General features: G+C 27.5%; 2 protein-coding genes across 2 annotated transcripts in view; both read left to right on the top strand.

Moving 5' to 3' along the window:
• The window catches only part of LOC108774158 (gastric triacylglycerol lipase-like), a 9,987-nt gene extending 4,628 nt beyond the window's left edge, over positions 1–5,359 (top strand). The window contains exons 4-8 of the mRNA XM_018540195.1: positions 62–305; positions 533–691; positions 880–964; positions 2,678–2,820; positions 5,204–5,359. Coding sequence (XP_018395697.1) covers positions 62–305; positions 533–691; positions 880–964; positions 2,678–2,820; positions 5,204–5,359 — 787 coding nt within the window. The remainder of the gene's footprint in view (positions 1–61; positions 306–532; positions 692–879; positions 965–2,677; positions 2,821–5,203) is intronic.
• Positions 5,360–15,738: 10,379 nt separating this feature from the next.
• On the top strand, positions 15,739–22,702 carry LOC108774147 (lipase 3-like). Its single transcript, XM_018540180.1, has 9 exons — positions 15,739–15,743; positions 17,918–18,113; positions 18,394–18,592; positions 19,584–19,698; positions 20,050–20,302; positions 20,949–21,107; positions 21,255–21,339; positions 21,771–21,913; positions 22,544–22,702. The coding sequence occupies exons 1-9, from the start codon at positions 15,739–15,741 to the stop codon at positions 22,700–22,702; spliced, it is 1,314 nt and encodes a 437-aa protein (XP_018395682.1).
• The last annotated feature ends 362 nt before the right edge of the window (positions 22,703–23,064 follow it).

The raw sequence follows: 23,064 nt of genomic DNA, 5'->3' as shown, positions 1-23,064 counted from the left end.
TATATATATCTTTTACTTATTTATTACAATAAAATATATTTATTTTACTTTTACTGTCTAGTCATCACGAAATAGGAACGAGGGACCTTCCTGCTATGATTGACTATATACTTAATTATACAAATCAAGAAACTATGCATTCTGTTAGTATCTCAATGGGAGGTACCGTATTATTTATTCTATTATCCATGAAGCCCGAATATAATGCAAAAATAAAACTAGGAATCTGCTTTGCTCCGATTGCCATATGGAAAGAAGTATCTCCTGCAATGAAATATTTATCTAATATGACACCAAGTTTAAAGGTAAAAAGATATCAAAATTATATTTTGAGAGAGAAATAAAGATATAATATTAGATATACATATGTATATATGTTCTCTCTTTGCTTTAATATTATTCTAATAAAAGAATATTTTTTATTAGCAGAATAATATTTTATTACTTATGTTACGTATCTTATACGATTTTATTATATCTCTTCACTCCTATTTACATTTTTTATACTGATATAAATATATTTGATTATTAGGAAATTTTTGATTCCAATGAAATATATGAAATATTAACTTTAACATCAATGGGTATTAAGATGGCAAGAACGCTGTGTGTAGATAATACAATTACTCAGGCTGTCTGTGTTGCAGCAATATACCTATTAGCCGGATACGATCCAGTGCAACTTAATACTGTAATACTGTTAATTATCTTGTTTTTTATACATCTTCAATTTTAATACAGTTTTGCTAATTGTAACATCCTTTAATTGTCACTCCTTTAGAGACTAAAAATTACAAATTACACACAATATAATTTACATTTTTCTATATTACTGTATGTTAAACATACAGTATCTCTTTAGTGAAACATTTGTTGTAGACGATGATGCCAACAATATTTTCGAATTATCCGGCAGGATCTTCTGTACAATTAGTAGATCATTATTTCCAAAATATAATTGCAAGTGAGTATTTCTTAGCCCTAAAAAATATAAAACAATATAAAATATTATAATAAAATGAATATAATGACTCGATAATAAAAATTAAATCAAGTACTAGAGATAAAGGACAACGAATCAAGATTTAATATTAGTGATGTATATTAAAATATAATGAGACAAATGCCACAGTGGTCTAAGCAGGATCACGAGTGCTTCTAAATAATTGCGTGTGAGAGACTTTGTATAGTACGTATACAATTCTTTAATTGCGAGCCGAAATTTTTTCAAACTTGAAACGCAATACTATAATAAACTATCGTAGTAATATCACGAGTTAAATTAATCAATAATTTAACAATTATTGATCCTGTTTACTTATCTTATATAGGTTTTACTAATGTTAAATAACCTATTAAAAACTGTAAATAATTAATTTTTCATTGCGAAAAATATTACGTCAGCCGGAAGTCGAATCTCTGGCATTCCGTGCGAGTGTCTTTAGACTAGCCTCGGTAGTCTAAATCGGTAGTCTTTATATCTCCGGTATTTGATTTAATAAAATATTGTGTTATTTAAAAAGAAATAAATATGTGTGACAACATCTAAAAAATATTGTGTATAATATTAATATAAATTTTTAGTTCCACCCTTTTCTAATATCTTCTTATTAATAATATAATCAGGGCTCGGTAAAATAACTGATACGATTTATTTAAAATAAAAAATAAAAAATGAATTCCAGAAACTTATTTTAAATATAAAATCATAGGAGTCGACAAAAGAGTGATACGACTTATTCGAAATAATAAATATAAAATAGGTTCCAAAAATTTATGTAAAATATTATAAGAAATAGGTTTCAAGAAATTAATAAAAATATAAAATAAGAAATAGGACTCTAGAATGCATCCCATCTATTTGAAATGCACAACAACTTTTATTTAAAATGTCAGATAGCTTGTGCTTTTATTTCAAATAAGTATTTTTTTATTTTAAGTACATTTAAAAAATAATTTAAAATATAAAATAATAAGAAATATGTAGCGTCTCAGAGTTTTTGAACATGGCCGGAGACGCTACCGCGTCTCCTGATGTATTTTAAATAAACGTTATAAATAGGAAATACAAAATATTTTAATAATTTTGTTTATTTTGATATGAACTGATGAACATTTAGCATACATTTGAGTATACATTAAATAAGTTTATAACATTTGACATCTTCACATCTCAGATTTTACTATTTCAGTTTTTTTATAATTATAGCCTCTAATTAATATAATAACTTGATACTCTTGATAGAATGATAATTAATATTATGATATGATTTATTTTAAATAAAAAATAGATTTCAGAATATTGTTCAATTATTTAAAATATCAAAGAGTTAAACGAGTGATACTACTTATTCGAATTAAATATATATAATTGGTTCTAAAAACTTATTTCAAATATTGAACAAGAAATATGTCAAGAGAAGTTGTTCAAAATAATAAATACTAAATAATTTTCTAATTTTTTCATTATTTTAAATACATATTTTAAATAAATTTATTCGAAATACGACCGAGCCCTGACTATAATAAATATTGATTCCAATATTGATTAATTCTTTTAGCACGTTGTTTATGATAACGTAATATCTAATGTTTACTTAAAATAAAATAAAATTTTCAATATTTTTAATTTTAATTTTATGTACATAGAATAGATAATTAATAATGATTGTTGCAGAAAAATTTCAAGCATATGATCATGGATATTTTGGCAATTATAAGCACTACGGACAAAATACCCCCATAATATATAACCTTACCAAAATTACTGCACCTATGGCTATATATTATGGCAATAACGATTTGATTGCTACAAAAGCGGTAAGTTTACTTTTGACTTTTATATAAAAACATCTTTTGATTAAAAAATATATATTAAAGAATGAAATAAAATTTTCTTAATTATCGACATGTGTATATAGCATATATAATACGTACTATATTATATTTATAACATGCTTTATCTGTTTCGTGCAAGCTACAATTAACTTCAATAAAAGTCGAAAATACTTTTTTTACACACACACACACACACGCGCGCGCATGCGCACGCACGTACAAGTGGGGCAAAAGTCCCAGATCACCTGATTATCTCAGAAAAAGTGTTGGTTATTGGAAAAATATTTCTGAAAAAAGTTGTAGTGTTTAAAAAGGTCTACTTACTGATTATATCCGTTTAACATTGGATGACGTTGCCAAAATTAAAACAATAACTTAAAAAAATCTCGATAACTTTAAGACGGCTGACCCAAAGTGAACTATAATATTTTGGAAAAATCATAGGAAGAACTATAATAATATGCAATAAAATCTGGGGGATTTTATTTAAAAAATTTAAAGTAACCTTGCCCCCTAAACTTGGCAACGCCACACAATATCAAACGGATATAATCAGTAGACATACCTCTTTAAATCTTACTACTTTTTGTTTGAAATATTTTTCCGTATTTTTTATAAAATTTTTGAGATATTTCAATGTCAAAATTAAAATGGGACATTCGGTGCATACGTGTATGCGTGTGCGCGCGCGCGTGTGTGTATGTGAAAGAGGAGAAAGTGTAAATTTAAAATTATCTTGAATTTTTTAAAAATTGAACCGTATAATATATGCAATATATATATTTTTTGTAATGTTGCATTATTTTTTGCTAATTTCCTCTTACTTATCTTTTTCTCTCCTTTTTTCTTTTTTTATTCCTCTCTCATTTTTTCAATCTATATTGTATTATTTGTGTAACTACGGGTAGTATACCGCAATTGAAATATGTCACTCATTTTGTTTAACAGTGTTACCGATTAGTAACGCTTGCGTCAGTGTCTCGCAAAATTGTTTGCAGTGTGTTTAAGGTGATACTAGACCCGCCTGTATTATCAATAAAATTAGCAATTTGACGTTTTCGTTCCTGTCTAATTTCTTCGTAATAGTTTCGCAGAATAAAAATTCCTCTTCCATGATTTAAATATTCATGCTAATATGTATTTGGCCCTGGTTTATATTATTATGTTCAAAGCTGGAAATAATATGAAATTACAAATTTTTTTATCCATTTTTATCTTCAGCGTTGATCGCCATACTGAGGTTGAATAGATAAAGAAATCTATGATTTCATACTTTTTCTAGCTTTGGACACAAAATACATCAGGGGAAGGATACATTGGCTTAAATATTTAAATCGTGGAGAAGACATTTTTATTCTGCGAAACTATTACGAAGAAATCAGACAGGAATGAAAACGTCAAAAACGCTAGTTTTATCGGATAATACACAGATGACTCTAACATCCCCTTAATGTATTGTATAAGCATTAACAATTTCCTGACAATAACATTGTCTTTATGAGATAAATATGACAGCATAGTGTATGAAAATGTGCTTCATATAACTTTCGTAGTGTTTTATGTAAATTATTATTTAAGTGTTATACGATGTTTAACTCGATGAGCTTGTTAATCTATTAATATAGGTTAAAATAAAATTATTCAGTACGTCATTGATTAATTTTCTTAACAATCGAATTGTATAAATTCATCATAAGATAAAATGACGTCTTAGGGAAATGTGCCATCTATTTTTGTTGATAAAATGCCAGTAGCCACTTTTCTCCAATGTAGGTTAAAGCGCTATAAACAAACGTTTTGCCGCATAATCCCATTGTGACAGGAAATATGTATTAACGAATAATAATTAATAAATAAACCTAAACATTTATTTATTGCTATGTCACAATGTTTATTTTACAGGTTGTATAACTTAATCTATTGAAGTTATTATCATCTTACAAATATTTACTGTTATATCTTAAAAATTATTTATAATTGTGTTTTTGCAATAAATAAAACAATGTAATGTTGTAATTAGCACCTTTTTATGTGGCATATTATTACATACTGCATATACTTGGTGACACTTTATCCATTTTTCAACATTTTCCTATTTCTTTCGTTTTAATAACAGAAAATGAAAATATTTGGTTGCGATCATAAACAAATAATAGATAAAAGATGGAAGAAGATCAGTACGTAAAATTACTTTAAAATGAACAATTATTTAATTATTTAAAAAACTAATTTCGGTAAAGTGTGGCATTTCTTCCCCCTCCCCCCTCTCACTAACTCTATATAAAAATTACCATAAAAAATAATTGCTTGTATTCTTTAAACTATTATTATTAATTTTATCGTCTTGCATACTATGTTTCTCTAGAATACCCTTGAAATATATAAGCATCTACCGAATGTCATTCTGCTGGAGGAAAATAAATTATTTAACCATTTCGATTTTATAATCGCCATTAACGCTAAAACTCTAGTATTCGATGGAATAATTGAACTACTTCAGAAATTTAATAATGATTTGTAGACAATCAATGACGATTTAACCAAGTAACCTGTGCTTACTACTTTCGTGTTTATTCAACTTCAAATTATGTATATGAAAGATACCTACATATCTTCGTTGTTGGTCAAAAAGTGTAAATTATTTGATATAATGAAAAAGTATTATTACTCATAATACTTTTTTGCTGTCGAAAGTTTTTTCTAAGATTAAGGCGATGCTGGACTCGCCTGTATTATCGACGAAAACATCAAAAACGCTTGTTTTCGTCGATAATACAGGCGGGTCCAGCATCGCCTTAAAAGAGATCCTAAATTACCCTACAGGCCTCTATATTACCGACAAAATCGTATAATTTTTGTATCGTAAATACTTTTTTTGTCATTCACAGATTTGAAAATCCTTTCACAGAATTAAAGTATACGCATTAATACGTATCTGTGAGGTAGAATCTATGCTGAAAACGATAAAAAATTTCAAAATTAAACTTTCAACATTTAAAACGCTTTATTCGATGTTAATTGCTATTTTAACCCTTCATTATTCACATACAGTTTGGTTGTATTTAAAATAAAGTTATTTAAAACCGAATGAGAGAATGCTACAATGATCTAAGCTACCTAATACTTAGAAACGAATGCTTCTAAATAATTGCGCTTGTGAATTTATAATATATACTACGAATTGTAATTCTTTGATTGCGCACCGAAATTATTTTAGACTTGAAATGTAATACTAATAAACTACCGCAGTAATAAAAGAGTTATTAAATTGACTACAATTTAACAATTATTGATGTTATTTACATATCTTATCAATCTGACCAATGTTGAATAACCTATTAAAAACTGTAAATAATTAATTTTTCATTGCGAGAAATATTACCTCGGCCGGGAGTTGAACCCGGATCTCTGGCATTCAGTGGCGAGGTAAACAGCATCAATAATTGTTAAATTGTTACATTTACCCAGTTTTTGTGTCCTCCAATGGATTTCCTCATGGTCCAAATTACCATGATTTCATTTATTAGAATATAAATTAAAAATTACGTTTTATATAATCACCTTGACTTCGAAAATGTATAACGAGAACAGTGAAATAACGCAGATAGTCTTTTGCAAAATAAAAGTTTGTCAAATATTTATTGTAGGAAATAGATTCAGAGAACAATCAATAGTCAAATTGTTGCGTAAACTGCATACAAAATTGCAAACTGCATATAAAATCGAAAAAGAGACACTATAGGTCTGTTCGCGTTGCATGAAATCCTCAAATAATTTTGCACTTAAAATGAGATAGATATATATTCGGCGTTAAAAAGAGAGAAAGCGAAAATCGTAAGTGCAAAAAGTGCAAGCAACGCGAACAGACCTTATATCAAGTTCGCATCATAAAATAGTTGTGAATCTACATTGCACACAATTTATACAAAATTTCGACCGTTTTTAAATATATATTTTCGTTTGCAAAAAACTTGAATTACGCTTTGCGCAATGGTAGTTATTCGTACTATTCGGATATCATAACAACGATTACGGAAAAAAATGTCACGAATTCACAAAAAAGTTAAACGCCAATAGATCTTCACCCTTCTCTTTGCTAGTCGTAGAAGTGCATTTATTAACATTGACTTGCAAGAGGAAACCTCATTCGTATTCATTTTACTACCGACATTTGTATGTCAGTCAAAAAAACTTATATCAAATAATATTGTCGGTACTTACAAATTGTAATAACTGTACAATCTCATAGTGTTGACATTATAATGAGAATGAGTATAAAACTTGTTTCCTTTATATTTATGTTTACCGTAGACTTAGGGCCAATTTCACCAACGTCGGTTAAGCTAACCGACGGTTAATTCCAATGGAATTATCCAATCGCATTTGCCTTTGACCAGAATGAACCAATCACGGTTGACACTTTAACCGTCGGTTAGCTCAACCGACGTTGGTGAAATTGGCCCTTAGTGACAGGGCTGAGCATATGTATCTGAAATACTTTTATTTAAAAAACGATATTTGTATTAGGACAATTGCATCTTGTATTTTGTATTTTAGCAAAAAATATGTAAATGTTTGGTATATAAATTATTATATTTAATAGGAGTATGTAAAAGCATTTTATATTTCAATACCAAAGATTCCAATATTTTGAGTTTCGTATTTCAAATACTAAGGTTGACAGTTGACTTTATTATTAAAATTTCGAAATACATAAAACTTTCAACCTTTTAATTTTAAATCACAGTAGTGTCTCGCGCCAAATGAATGCGAAGCGAGATCGTATCGTTACCGTATATTTACGCGAGTCGGTGAACACCTAAGATTATCGGATCTCACAATAATCGACTGAATTAATCGACTTCTCAGTATTCTCAATTTACTTAGAAATTTAAATTTATAATAAAATTGTTTTTTATGACCTACATATTCTACGAATGGAGATATTGCGATCATCATCATCATCATCGTTCTTAGAAATGTTGTTTGATTCATATTTTAAATGTCAGATAGCACTCGTTTGCATATCTTTGTGAGCACGTTAGTCCAATATCCTAAGTTAGTTTAATCCCAAAACGGAATAAGAAGTACTCGTGTAATAATACATGTCTTTATTGCAAGATGCTTTACAGAGGTACAAGCGACACACTGTCGTTAAGAGAAGAGAGATTGAATGCGAATATGGCGCGAAAAACGTCATGTGTTCAAACGTAAATATATGTGTAGATACAATCAATACTAGAAATTAAAGGATAAGTAATTGTTAATCCTCAAACTGAACTCTGAACTGAAATTGCGTTAGATTGTCTCTAGTGACAGCATATCGTCAGTCACTTTAGATTTTTAAGAAATAGGACAATGTGATTGGCTATCTGCTCCCTCTTACTTTCGGGCTACTGCGCATCCGTGGAAATGATTTACCTTATGTATTTCCATTATGGTGTATATTATCGTAGTGAGAAGAATACCTATAAATCTGTAACATCTAGAATTACATACACATGTTATTTATACTTATTCTGTACAATATATATCGCACAATCTCACGCTATGCGTTTAATTGGCATAAGGCAGATCTCTTGATAGTGTGACTCAACTAAAAGTGTAATAAGTGTGTAGATTGTAAAAGGTGTAACTTTTAAAACTGCTAGAAACCCCTATATCTTATTTTATATGTTGGAGAGAATAAAGGGCAATAGGAGTCGGGCGCAGAAGACGTTGCGCAATTAAAAACATCTCTAATAAAGTGATAAAAACCATTTATTCGAATAACGCTCTTTTATTATGATAGTAGCGCTCTTACATGTTTCGGCTAACTTTTTAGCCCTCTTCAGAGAAACAAACTAATTTACATAACTAATCAATACAATTTTTCAATCAACGGTGAGCTCCTCCACGTCGTGATAATTAAGATACAGAATAAATAATAGACAAAACTAAATGGATGAAAAAGAAAAAGAAGAAAAACAGAAAAATTGGAAATATCAGAAATAATAAATTGTGAAAACTGATTTCCAAAGAACTAAGATTATAATAAATCATCCCGAGAATAAAGAAACTCACCACGATTACAAAGTACCGCTTCGTAAACAATACTATAATATTAATTAAAAAACGGTTCTTAATATGCTGATCAGTCAATGTCGAAACAGAAAGTTAATAAATTTTAGTCAAAGGTATAAAATGAGAGAAAGCAGACAATCCACAAAAGCCAAAACGTCTTATTACTGTATACCATATGTACAGCATTCACGGATTAGTCAAAATATAATAAGTGAATGTTACATAAAAGAAACGAATGTAGTTTAATGTTCATCTTTAAATTAACATAATACATATATACCTCATTCATATATACCTAATCTTGTATCCTTGATTTTTTGTTATTTTTTTTTATTCTATACAATATCTCACAATCTCACGCTGTGAGTTTAATTGGTACAAGGCAGATATATACTGTGTCTCTTGATAATCTACATCTTAACTGCATTTTCTTCTTTAAGGTGATCCTAAAGTCGTCCGTATTACCGACTAAACTACATAATTTTCGTATCGTAAATACTTTTTTTTTATCATTCACAGATTCGAAAATTCTTTTACAGAATTAAAGTATACGCATTAATATGTGTCTGTGAAGTAAATCTATGGTACAATAATGTTGAATTTCAATATTATCGTTATTAAATATGTAATAACGATGTTTTAAATCAAGAAATAATATGTAATAATAATAAATGTTGGATTTTATTTTTTTTTTGTACATTGTAATAAATCTCTAGCACAACATGCGCACACACACACATACACACACACACACACACACACACACGCTCACGCTACGCCGGCGGTATCATCGAAAACTACCAATATTGATATCACCTTAAAAAATGCCTCTTTCATGTTATAAAAGTAACAACAGATCCATATTGGGTCCACCATCTTGAATTTTTGATAACACTAACAGCAGATGCGTAATCAACAACATCATAACTCCCAATAATCAATTCTAAAAATTGAATCCCACTACAAAAAAATGCATACAGAAAGGCTTTGGAAATTCATGCATTTTACATATACATAAACGCAATAACCGTCATATTCAGGATGCCATAGCAAAAAAATTGTCCATTTTCAAGGCTTCGGCCTATGAAGACTTTTGATCGGCATGACTAAAACTATAAAATAGCACAGTTTCAGGGCATTTGACCGAAGGGCATTTTCCATAAGATTCTTGCGGAGTCCTTTGTATGTGTGTGTATGTAAGCGTAAGATTATACACGAAAAAGAAGGATTAGTATAGGAGTTAATGTATAGTTGTGGTAGCTAATTGTGTCTTTAAAGTAAGGGCAGTTAATGCTGTTGGTATCAAAGTTAAATTTATTGGCCATTTGCATTTATACGTATGTACTACCTGTAGCAACAAATTTTTGCTGCTAGAGATATATGTGGAAGCATTTCCTGTGATCGGCTGTACACTGTAAATAACAAAGGTAACGTTCTGCATTAGTTATGGATTCGCCGCTGTTGTTTTCCTATTTTCTAAATTATTTGAAGTATAATCTTACTTTAAATAGAAAAATTGTGTCAATTTTAAAAAGATGTGATTCAATTGCAATTCATCTTTAAGAGTAAAATTTTACTCTTTAGAACACGAGATTCAATCTAAAAATTTTAGAGAGTAGGCTGTTGCAATGTCCAAAGAAATATCAAATACCGTTGTGCCTTAGACAGCGTTTCTTGTTTGAAAGATGCACGCAGTTTACACACAATTTCGACGGTTTTTATATTTTTGTTCACAAGAAATTTGAACTCAATTGCATTTAGAACTATCGTTCGGATTAGATCATGATCAGACATCTCAATAACGATTATAAAAAAAGTTTAGAAGGTTCTCGCTTTTAATGAAATAAAAGATAAGTCAATAATACGCATGTAATATACGGAAATAAGAAAGTAGCTACCGTAGCTAAAATTGCATATGATAACTAAATTGCAGGTGTAAATTATAGACTGCAAATGTCTTAGTTGTGATATCTAATTAATATAGTCGAACAAGTTTAACTACCTGTATTTTAACTACAGTATATATTTTAGATATCAGCCATTGCAACATACATTGCAATAATTAATTGTAGCGTGCACATAACTTATATGTGGAAGCCACAACTTTGTTGCTTTTGAAAAGAATGCTAAGTTTTTACAAAAAGTTATTCTTGCTTCCACTAACAATATACTAAGCATATGAAGGAAACGAATTTCTCATTCCTATTCTCATTATATTATTGACATTTTGCAAAAACATTTTGTATATTAATGTTGACGATGTTGTTCTAATCCTTTTTCTCATATAAACAAAATCTTTGATACGTACTTTTAATTCTTATCATCCGAAACCGAAGTTCACATGAAATTTGGTGGTGATTTATTAAATTATAGCAGTGTAGGTGTTCGATCTTACAAGAGGTAGCGTTGTAATATATTAGATAAGATAAATGCGTTGAGTGAGACACAACGATATATAAGTAATATAAGAAATGAGTGAGAGATATCACTATTATCGAATTTGGAATTTAAAAAGTCTATACTATCGATCTCGATCAAATTCAATTGTCGTCGGCACCTTCTTAATCACCAAATGGAGCCATTTACGGCTCCTCGCGAATATGTGGGTGCAGGTGAAATTGAACTCGGATCTACAGATTGCGAATCAATTGCATCGCAAGCAGCGAGCCATCTCGGCGTTTCTTTGTAATGTACACTTGAGATACACTAAAACTTGTATCAAATAATATTGTTGACATTTACAAGTTGTAATAACTTTAGAATCTCCAATATCAATAATATGCACATTCGTATTTAAATTTAATATTAAATAAGTCTGTAAACATTTAAAACGTTTTCAGTTATTTAATGATTAATCGCTATTTTAATCCTTTATTATTCACATGCAGGGTTCGGTTGTACTCAAAATAAAGTTATTTAAAATATATATATTTTAAATATAAAAAATCAAAGTGTTAACTGATATTCATTAGTTTAAATAACTGATTTTATTATATTGTGTTGTGACCGTGCCGCATTTACTAATTCTTCACGCGTTGGATCTGTTAGCAACATGAAGACGTGCGGATTTCCTTGGAGAATTGTGTGGGTTTCCTTGGGTTGTTCTGCAGAGAAGTGAAAGACTTTGGGCGGAGCTGGCAACGTGCGTTAAAGTGAGATCCATATACTTCCCCAGTATTGTCATTATAGTCGCTGTATAGTATTTGTGTGTGTGACATTAAAGCGTCTCTTTTTTCTCGCACTTTTGGAATGCGCATACGCACGGACTCGCGATACGATCTCACAAACCCTTGTAACAATGTTTTTTAAATAAATCGTATCAATTAGGAGTCGATTTTGTATTTAAAATAATTTTATTTAAACTATGTACTTTAAATAAGAAAAAATAAAAGAGAGAGAGAGAGAGAGAGAGAGAGAGAGAGAGAGAGAGAGATATTTATTATAGTATTTATTATTTTATATAACTTCGTAGGCAATCATTTTAGTAGATAAACGAAGCCCTTCCGAGTTTTACATATCTGAAATCACGTACTATTCTCGACACGATATGCAGGTTAGCTGCATATACACTCATACACGTATACGTACGCATGTGTTTATCCGGTTCTTTTGTCCTCCAATGGATTTATGTTTCATTCCCGAATGGACCAAGCTACCACAATTTCTTTTATGAGAATGTAAAAATTATATTTATTATTTGTTCACCTTGACTTCAATACCTAAAAAAATATTCCACCAATAAGCGGGCATTTCTCTTAGCATTTCCTGTAAGCAAAAAATCTTACATGAATCAAGCGCATGTATTTATAACACGTACTCGTATTCATCTATAAAAATAGGGATACATGAGCTATGATTAAAAATAAATTTCTCTATAGAAAATTCTATTATAAATAACTTACAGAAACACAACCTTTTGAAACAAAAGGATATACAAGATACTAGCGGCACGCTTGCTGTTAGAAGTTTGTCAATTACACGCTACTGTAGCTATAAGTGTCAATATATGCAAGATTCTCTTAACATTAAGAAGATTACGATTCTACATTCAACACTTTGTAGTTATATGAAATTCCTTTACTTTGTAAAGTATCCTTTTAGGATAGTATACAAATGGAAAATTCTCTAACATTAACATGGAACCGCTAAATAATAGAATATTTTTGTATATGGTACCATCTGAAGACATAATATCTTGGCGTTGAGACAAGCACAGCGTCATGATTAAACAGTTGCAAACTTGCATCGCTATGCCCGAGATTTATCCAAAATTTCGACGACCTTTATAACTTCGTTCGTAGAAACCTTGGACCATGACCTTGCGAAACGACATTGATTCGAACAAGTTTGTGTACTGCAACGACTGGAAGAAAAAAGCTGCCAAGAATTCACAAAAATGTTAAACGTCATCAGATCTTCCCCCTCCTCTTTGCTATTCAGTAGAAGTGCATTTATTAACGTTGATCCGCAAGAAAAAGCCTCATTCGTATTTATTATACCATTCACATATATAATATATACGTGACGTTTATGTAACATTTTTGCATATATTATTGTATTGTCTAAGCTTAGCACGTTCCTTGATCACGTTTATTTTAATTTATTCACCATATATGTGATAATTAATATTTATATTGTTAGACTTCAATAAAATCAGAAAACGTTCGCATACGGAGATCAAACAACTTATTGCTGAGAATGTATATATATACATTGGTAAGTAATAAAAATTGTAGTACACATAAAAAATTTACTTAGATATAAAACTTATTTCCTTGATACTTATGCTTATCATAGTGTTGGCAGGGCTGGGCATATATTTGAAATACTTTCATTTAAAAAACGATATTTGCAGGACAATTGTATCTCATATTTTGTATTTTAGCTGAGGACATGAAAATGTTTGGTATTTTATACTTCACAGGAGTATATAAAAACATTTGTATTTCAATATCAATAACTATAAAGATTAAAAATAATATTTTGTGTTTTGTATTTCAAATACTTTAATATTGACAATTATATTATTATTTAAATTCCGAAATACACATAACTTTCAATTTTAATTACAAGATACATAATACTATTATATGTACCACTGAAATGTAAAACATAATATACACTTTTATTGCAAAAACAGTGTTTTAAATAAAAGTATTTCAAATATACTGCTTAATCCTGATTAGTGGAAGCAAAATTATCTGTCTAAGAAAATTTACTCTCTCTCCAAAAACAATATTCACAAGTAGCTATTGTATTTTTTAAAAATCCCAGTGTAATGAGAGATAACCAGAAAAAGCCAAAACAATGAACTATAATACAAAGAATTTATAAGCGCAAGATTATACACGAAAATAAATGATTAGCATAGAAGCTAATATACAAGCTATAATAACTAAAATTGTCTTTAAAATAGGAGCAGTTAATGCTGATGGTGCCCAAGCTAAATTTATTAGCCATTTGTACTTACATATTGTGGTAAAAAATTTGTGCTGCTAGAAACATCTGATGAAGCATTTTCCGTAATGTATGTGCATGGGTAAAAAGTATTTGAAATTTAGGTACGTCTAACATGTTTTTAGATGCTTGCTATCATAATAACGCTTTTAACTTCAGTTAATAAAACTTCATGCCACAGTGAATATTTTTTGTCTGTACTAGCTAAAAACTTAGCAATGACAATAAGACGGTAGCTCTTACAGTTAAGTTTGATTATGCTATTAAAATTTAGCTGCTATTGTCAAGTTATTTTTTTCCATATACAAGAATAGAAGAATACAAATCAGTATTGGCAAATAGCCAATCACAGAAAGATTGCAACACATTTTTGTTGATATTTTTCAAAATAATACCGCTTGCTCATCGAGGGATTGGTCTTTATTTAACAATTTAACAATTTACGTTCACCCGTTCTATAAACAAAATTGTACACTATGATTGGCAGTATATTGATTGTGAGTAACAAAGGTCACGTTCTGCATTAGTTACGAACTACGCCGTTGTTCCTATATTTTCTAAATTACTTGGAGTGTAATCTTACTTTGAAAGATAAAATTGAGCCAATTTTAAAAATTGCGGTTTAATTGCAGTCTTCCATTCTGATCAGTTATGTTTAAGTCTCGTATGAGATAACTTGTACTATTTTATCAGAATGATGTAAAATAGTTTTTAAAGTTATAAATTTGTGAATTTTGATCGAAATAATTGTGAAATGACTTTTCTTTGATGTTTGAGATCGTACATTAGATTTGCGAATTTGATAGTAACCTCGTCTCAAACATTCGGAGGAGTATTGAAATTATTTATACTGAAGATGACTCCAAAGCAAAGTCGAAACGTTCAACACTTTTAAAGAATAAATAGATAATTACGTACAAAGAATCACGTTTGACTCTGAATTGCCTGATCCTCGGATACATATTTTATGGTTTATTAAATATAGAGAGTTCGTAAGAAAATTACACTTGATTTTGTTAACTATTTTAAAGATATTTAATTCTAAACGTATAGAATTTTACGTTACACAAGTTAAAGGCATAACTTTTATTCTGTAATAGCAGAATATCAATATTCTTGCATTCTCTTTTAAACACTTGTGTGTAAGATAGCAATTTAAAAATCGTTATAATTATAAAGTAAATACTTAAGTTTGTTTTCGTAATGTTACTCATTTAGACTAATCATATAGTTAAAAAAAAGTTTATATTCTTCAATGAAAAAAGCGGGAATATATGTAATGGACGATGCGTGTACATTAAATCAACATCTTATAACTTTTATAAAATATTTTAAAAAATATTCAGTAACATATAAAATTAATAATAATTTATAGATATGATGGCGTAAGATATTGTAATCTTTTTATTCTATTATTTTAATTATTTTACACATTTTTATGAATAAACTGTCTATTAACTAGGAAGTAGTGCGAGAAACTCCTAATTAATTGCCACGAGTCAATAAAAATGTTGAATATGAACAGATATGTGACGTTTATAATATATGTAATATTTCTGCATATTATATTGTCTGAGTACAGTGCGTTTGTTGCTCACATTTCCAATTTATCCGTAGTATATGGCACTTACGTTGCTAGGTTTTAGTAAAATTAGAATACATATAATTCGTGTTCGAGGTCAAACAATTTATTGTTGAGAATGTTTATTTCTACAAACTTGTTTAGATTGCTAGTTTAAAGTGTTTAATTGAACATGTATATTGGCGAGTATATGTATAATACTTTAAATAAAACGTACGTGAAAAATGACGTCATCGTCGTCGAATCAAGTGATTGTAAATCGACGTTATGATCAATGTGCAATATGTCATTTTTATATATTTATTAGGTTAAACATTATAATTCAAATTATAATTGACAACTTTAATTATCAGCCAGTCTTAATTTTAATATTTAATAGAGCGTTTTAAAAAAACGTATATTATATCACACTGTGGTAGTTTATAATGTCTACCGCCACTATCAATTTTGAAGAATATAATTTAATTAATCTCTCTTCACTCTTCCTACCTTCTTCATTCAGTATTCAAGCATTTACCTTCAAATTCCTGTTCTGGAAAACTGTCAGTAACGCAATCAATCGACGATTAGAAAATATTACAAAAATTCAGTTAATTATAAAAATTTTTTCAATATTAGAATAGGTTGCTGCGATGATTATAACTTATTTAACAAACTATTAAAATATATATTGAAAATACTTACAAATATATGAGTAATAAACATATGTACTTTAAATAATTTATAAAAATGAGAATATCAAAAATATAATTTCAAAATACGTCGAATAATTGATTAAAGATTTTATCAAACTCAATAATAAGCAATTAAATTTTTATTACTTTATAAAATAAAAACAGTAACAATTAAAAACAAAAGGAAACAATTTTAAATAAATGGCTGATTTCTGAAATTGCGTTTATGCAAAGATACCGAGAGACTGCATCATGCTCATGCAGCAATGTTACAAAATTTTTCGTAGCTAATATGTGTGTATTGTATATTATTTATATTTTTATTTATTAACACTTAATTTCCTTTCGTTTTCCTTTTCATTATTATTATTGTTTTTTTAAATTTTATTTATAACTTATTATTATTAAGGGACAACAGATAATTAATTTTGGAACATATTTATATGTTGGCTCACACATTTTCTTATTATATGTTTAATGTCTACACACTGTTTACTGCGCTACCTTTTTTTGATTTAATAAATGTTCAACTCGAACGACATGTCATATACGATTTAGATACTATCATTAGTTCAAAAAATTTTTTAGTCCAACACACAAATTATTTTACAAATTGTTGATAATTATATATATAACAAAGCTTTATAACACGTCCTCTACAGAGAAATCTATTAGAATGAGTCCACACTTGAATTTTATCATTTATTGTAATTTCCATTCTAACGACACATTTTTTAATTATCAAGTTACAATATATTTCAATTTTAGCCATTTATAAGTGATTTAATTGTTATGAATATGTGAGCTTTCAATTTTTTTTCTAATATCTATATTGCTGAGAAAGACTCCAAAGAGAGTGGAAACGCTCAAATAAAAAAGACTTTATTCAATTTGAGTATTCATTTCTGATATAATAAATTTTCACCGCGCTTTCAATCAGTCAAGCTTTATTTTTTATATATTTTTATTTGTAATAGATACAAAATGAATTTTAATTAATCAAAAAAATAAATCTTTATAATTTCATTTAAACAAATTTTATAAATTTTAATATCTTTAACAAAATTATAATATAATTATTAAATATTTAATAGTTATTATAAATTAACACAATTTAACACCTAATAAATTTCTTTGACATTTATTTTTAGCAAGATTCAATTTCTAATAATTAATAAATTAATCTGCATTTATAGGTTTCTTGCAAACGAAGATAGTTGCCATAAAACTTATATCAAATAATATTGTCGGTACCTACAAGTTGTAATAACTTTAATATCTCCAATATCGACAATATAATAAGAATAGAAATGAAATTTATTTTCTTCATTCTCATGCTTAGTGTAGTGTTATTGGAAGCAAAACAAACTTTCTGGGAAGACTTAGCACTCTTTCCAAGAGCAATAATCAGGTATCTATTTCCTAAAGATCCCGGTATAGTGAGAGTAAGAAAGCTAGAAGAAGTCGAAACAGTGAAAAATGTAACTACGTTAGATTTTGTAAGTACAAGATTGTCTTTTAATATCTTATTTTATTATAAAAACACATACTAAAAAAAAATACATTAAATTGTATAAAAAAAGTTACATTAATAAAGTTATATTTATATAGAAAACAATTTTCGTTTTCACAATGCAGTATAAAATTTTGAATATAACACACATTGTTTTTTATAAATAAATAAATTATTTATTATTTATAACGTAAAAACATATTACGCTTAAAATACATAAAATTACTAAAAAATGAATTTTTCTTTAACATTTTGTGTTTACAAAGATTGGTTTGGTAGAGAGATATGGTTACCCTGCTGAGGAACATTATGTTATAACGAAAGATCACTACATCTTGGTGATACATAGAATACCAGGAAGTCCTTTATCTAAAGATCGACAAAGAAAAGGGGTTATATTCCTTCAACATGGTCTTCTCGCTTCATCTGATACCTGGGTGTTATTTGGTCCTGGCAAAAACCTTGGTGAGTGCTCTCTATATATAACGCTTACTCTCTATATATAATATATATATATAATTAGTATCTCTTATTATAAATATAAATACAAAATAGTTCCTACAAATTTCAATGGGAATATAAAGATAGATCTACTTACAAGAGAACATTTTGTGCTGTTTTCTTTTATGCCCAAACAGTTATTATTTTTGGCGCGCGCGCTGCTAAGAGATACTTAATTTCTTTCAATAAATATTAATTAAAATCGTAAAATGTTTCCTAAAAATTAAAACCAAAAAATTAACAGTACCTACTGCAATTTGTTCTTAATATAGGTAATGCAGGTTGACATTCTGTAGCTTCAATATATGTAATTCAATACATATAATCAGTAAAACTTTTGGTATTTTAATTTCACAAAAAATTAATAGGGGTAGTAGCAACTGTGCCATTATACGCTGAACTACATCAAATGTCACTATTTCATGATTCGATTTATGAAAGACAAGAAAAATTCAAATGTAGCATGTGGAATTCGCATATAGAATACGGAATCCGTATACGAAATGCGGATATGACATTCAGCAAATTCCGTATTCCGCATCCTATAGTATATTTGTATTTCACGCACAGATTCCGTATTTGCATTCCGTTTATACATACATATGAAACAACAAAATGTTTCAGAATAACAATGTATGTATATTTTGAGAATATAAATAATATTTACCGGAATGAAATTTCATTTAATAGAAAATTATCAAAATAAATGTATGTCTTATAAAATAAAGTGATTGAACCTTTATTAGAAATTATGTCTAATTATTTTATTAGAAATTATGTGTTATTAGAAATAATTATTAACTATAGTCATTGACATAATGTCTAATAAAGATTCAATCACTTTGTCTTATAAGACATACATTTATTTTGATAATTTTCTGTTAGACGAATGACTAGTTAATAATTCAAAAATATAATAATAAGAGAACTAATACATTATCATCATATATTCCAGCATTTTTATTGGCTGATGAAGGATATGATATTTGGCTTGGAAATTACAGAGGAAATACTTATTGCAGATCACATATAAAATTATCTCCGCAAGATCGAAACTTTTGGCGATTTGGGTAAAACTTTAATATAATATTTACAAGTGTTATTTTAAACAAATATTACTTATTATTTTTTATTTTTTGTAATTTTAATTATTTTTTGTTGTTTAAATACCTTTACGTTTCCTTATTTTTTATATTTTTTAAATTCAAATTTAAAGTTTTTTTAAATTCTAATTAAAATAAATTTTTTAAATAAAAAATATATTTATAATATATTTATAATATGTAAAGACTTATTATGTTTTGATATCTTTGGTCAGAAAAATTGATCAAACTAATTAAAAATTTTTTAACAAATATTCAATGATTTTTGCAGTATTAAAAAAATATTGATAGGAAATAAAATTTATTATTGTTGTTTAGCTATCACGAAGTAGGAATAAGAGATCTGCCAGCTATGATCGACTATGTACTTAATTACACAAAACAAAAAACTCTGCATTACATCGGTCATTCGATGGGAACTACCGTATTATTCACTTTACTATCCACAAGACCCGAATACAATGCAAAAATAAAATTGGGAATCTGTCTTGCTCCAGTCGGTGTACCGAAAGAAATGCCTGCTCCTTTCGAATTTTTGCGTAATTTATACGATATACCGAAGCTTTTTAAGGTAAATACTGTAATGAGCCATCCAAATTGTATTATATGTAGAATATATGTATAATACAATATAATAAGTATATTTTACACATAAATTTTGAATTAATTATCCTAATAAGAAAATAATTTTTACTATCAAAATTATTTTATTACACTGTTTATTGCTAATATGATCATAATTAATTAAGTTGTGTAGAGGCATAAAAAGAAATAAATTATTAAATTAGACATCTGCATTCTTTATAATATTATGTGTTTTACTATAAATATTTTTTTATATTTAATGTTGCCTTTTAAGTATTTTATTGCAAATATTGTAGATAATTATTAATTATAGAAAAGAATTTCAATTCAGATTGAAATGTTTAATAAAAAAATTATAATATTTTCATCGTACATATTAATTATTATTTCTTGTATTATATGTATATTTTGTTTGTTTTAATAATTGTGTATTATCTTTCACTATTTTATTATGTTGATTATATGACCTATTATTTGATTATTATTTGATTATACGAACATTTCACAAGCTAATACATAATTGTTTAAATATATTTTTTCCAAATTATACGTATTATAAACATTGTTTTATTTTTATTATATTTTTTTGTGTGTTTATGTTTTTTATATTTACGATTATATTTGTTTACTAGGATTTTTTGGATTTTAATGAAATAAATGAAATAGCTTCCTTATCATCAACAACAATTACGATAGGAAGAACATTGTGTACAGATAAGGCAATTACTCAACCTATCTGTGTGGCAATAATGTTTCTACTTTTCGGAGCCGATCCAGTACAACTGAATACTGTATATTATCAATTCATCTCAATTTTACTAATTACAACATTGCCACTACTTTTACATATTAAAAAAAATTTCAAAATATAGTTTCTATATACATATATTATTTTAATGATAAATCTTAATTGTTTTTAATAAAATTATTCGTTACAGACGGCATTTCCGCATATGTTATCTCATTTCCCAGCAGGGGCATCCGTACAATTAATATATCAATATTACCAAAATTTTGTTAAAAGTGAGTATTTTTTTTTCTTTAACCGTTTAAAGTATATAAACCATTATAATTAAAAAGTAAGAAATATGCAAAACGTATATTAACAGTTCTCCAGGAGAAATACTTTTAATATGTTCACAGAAAAAAAAATTAATTAGATGGTACAGCAAAGCTTATTGCGCGAATTCAACATCTATAACTAACTAAGAAAATTTGTTAGTTTAACAAATTGCTAATGTTATTCAGTTATTAACTTTGCTACTTCAACATAGAAAACTGACTATGCATACATAAAAACTTCACCGATTTCTTGAAACAGTGAAATTTTTAGCTTTTTTCTGTTTGTTTACGATTATATTATTATAGTTATTTTGTGATTACCTAAATTAGGATTTCCAATCTTTTATATTAAATTTTACATTTATGTTGACATTTAATATTTTTTTCTACAGAGAAATTTCAAAGCTACGATCATGGACATTTAGAAAATGTTATCCAATATGGACAGACAACACCTATAATATATAATCTTAGCAAAGTGACAGTGCCTTTAGCTATGTATTACACCGCTAACGATGTGCTTGCTCCAAAAGTGGTAAGATCGCACTTTTAAATTTTATATAAAAACATCTTATAATAAAAATATGTATTAAAAAATATAATTTTATTGAATATTTATAAATATACTACATGCATATGTAGTATATTTATACAAGAACCTTTTTAATTTCATGCAAGCTATAATTGGATAAAAATTGAAAATATTTCTTCTTATAATAAATAATTTAAAATTACCTTGAGTTTTTAAATAGAGTTGCATAATTTTTTTTGTAATTACATGGAATGTTTTTTTTCATTTTTTTTTCTTACTGTCCATTGTTTCCTTTTTCTTTTTTTCTTCTCTTCCTTCTTTCTCATTCTTTTCCCATTTTTCAACTCATATGGTTATACAATTGTAAATAAAAATAGAAAAAAAAAATATTCAAAAAATATTTTATTATTATTTCATTATTATCAAATCGACAATCAATTTATAATTTTTATATTAAAATATTATATTAGGTATATAATTTCGATCATATTGATCCTTTCCTTACCTTTGTAATTTCATGGCGGTCCCAGTTAAATTATTATTGGTTATTAAATAATTGTTTTAAGAAATAATTGCTTATATTTCAATATTCTTATGATGCTAATTCTATCATCTTCAATATTTTATTTTCAGAATGTACTCGAGACATATAAGTACTTGCCAAATGTTATCCTGCTAGAAGAAATTTCACATAAATTATTTAATCACATAGATTTTCTAATTGCCATTGATGCTAAAACTCTAGTGTACGATCGTATAATAGAGCTATTTCAGAAGTTTGATAATAATTAGCTGTGGGCGATTAGTGATAAAATAATCTATAATATGTCCAATATTTTCTTGTTGAAAATGTTTATTTATTGTACTTTTGGATTGTAAAAAACCACTTACCTTGGTTAAAAAATTAAATTACGAACCAAAAGGTCCGTTATTTAATTCTTTTATAACAAATATAAAAAAAATTATTGTTTATCATGAAAATGTTATTTCTGCCAAAAAAAATTTCTTCTAAGGTTGATAATACATTACTAAAAAAAAATGTATTATAAAAGTATAATAGTAAATTTCGTAATTTTTTTGTATACATTTATGATACACAATATATGGACAAAATTGTAAATATTATTAATAAATTTTTATACTTAAATTATCAT

This window comes from Cyphomyrmex costatus, unplaced genomic scaffold, assembly GCF_001594065.2.
Source record: "Cyphomyrmex costatus isolate MS0001 unplaced genomic scaffold, Ccosl1.0 scaffold2359, whole genome shotgun sequence".
NCBI lineage: Eukaryota > Metazoa > Arthropoda > Insecta > Hymenoptera > Formicidae > Cyphomyrmex > Cyphomyrmex costatus.
Note: the sequence above shows the minus strand (reverse complement) of the source record. Positions and strands in the feature narration are given on the sequence as shown.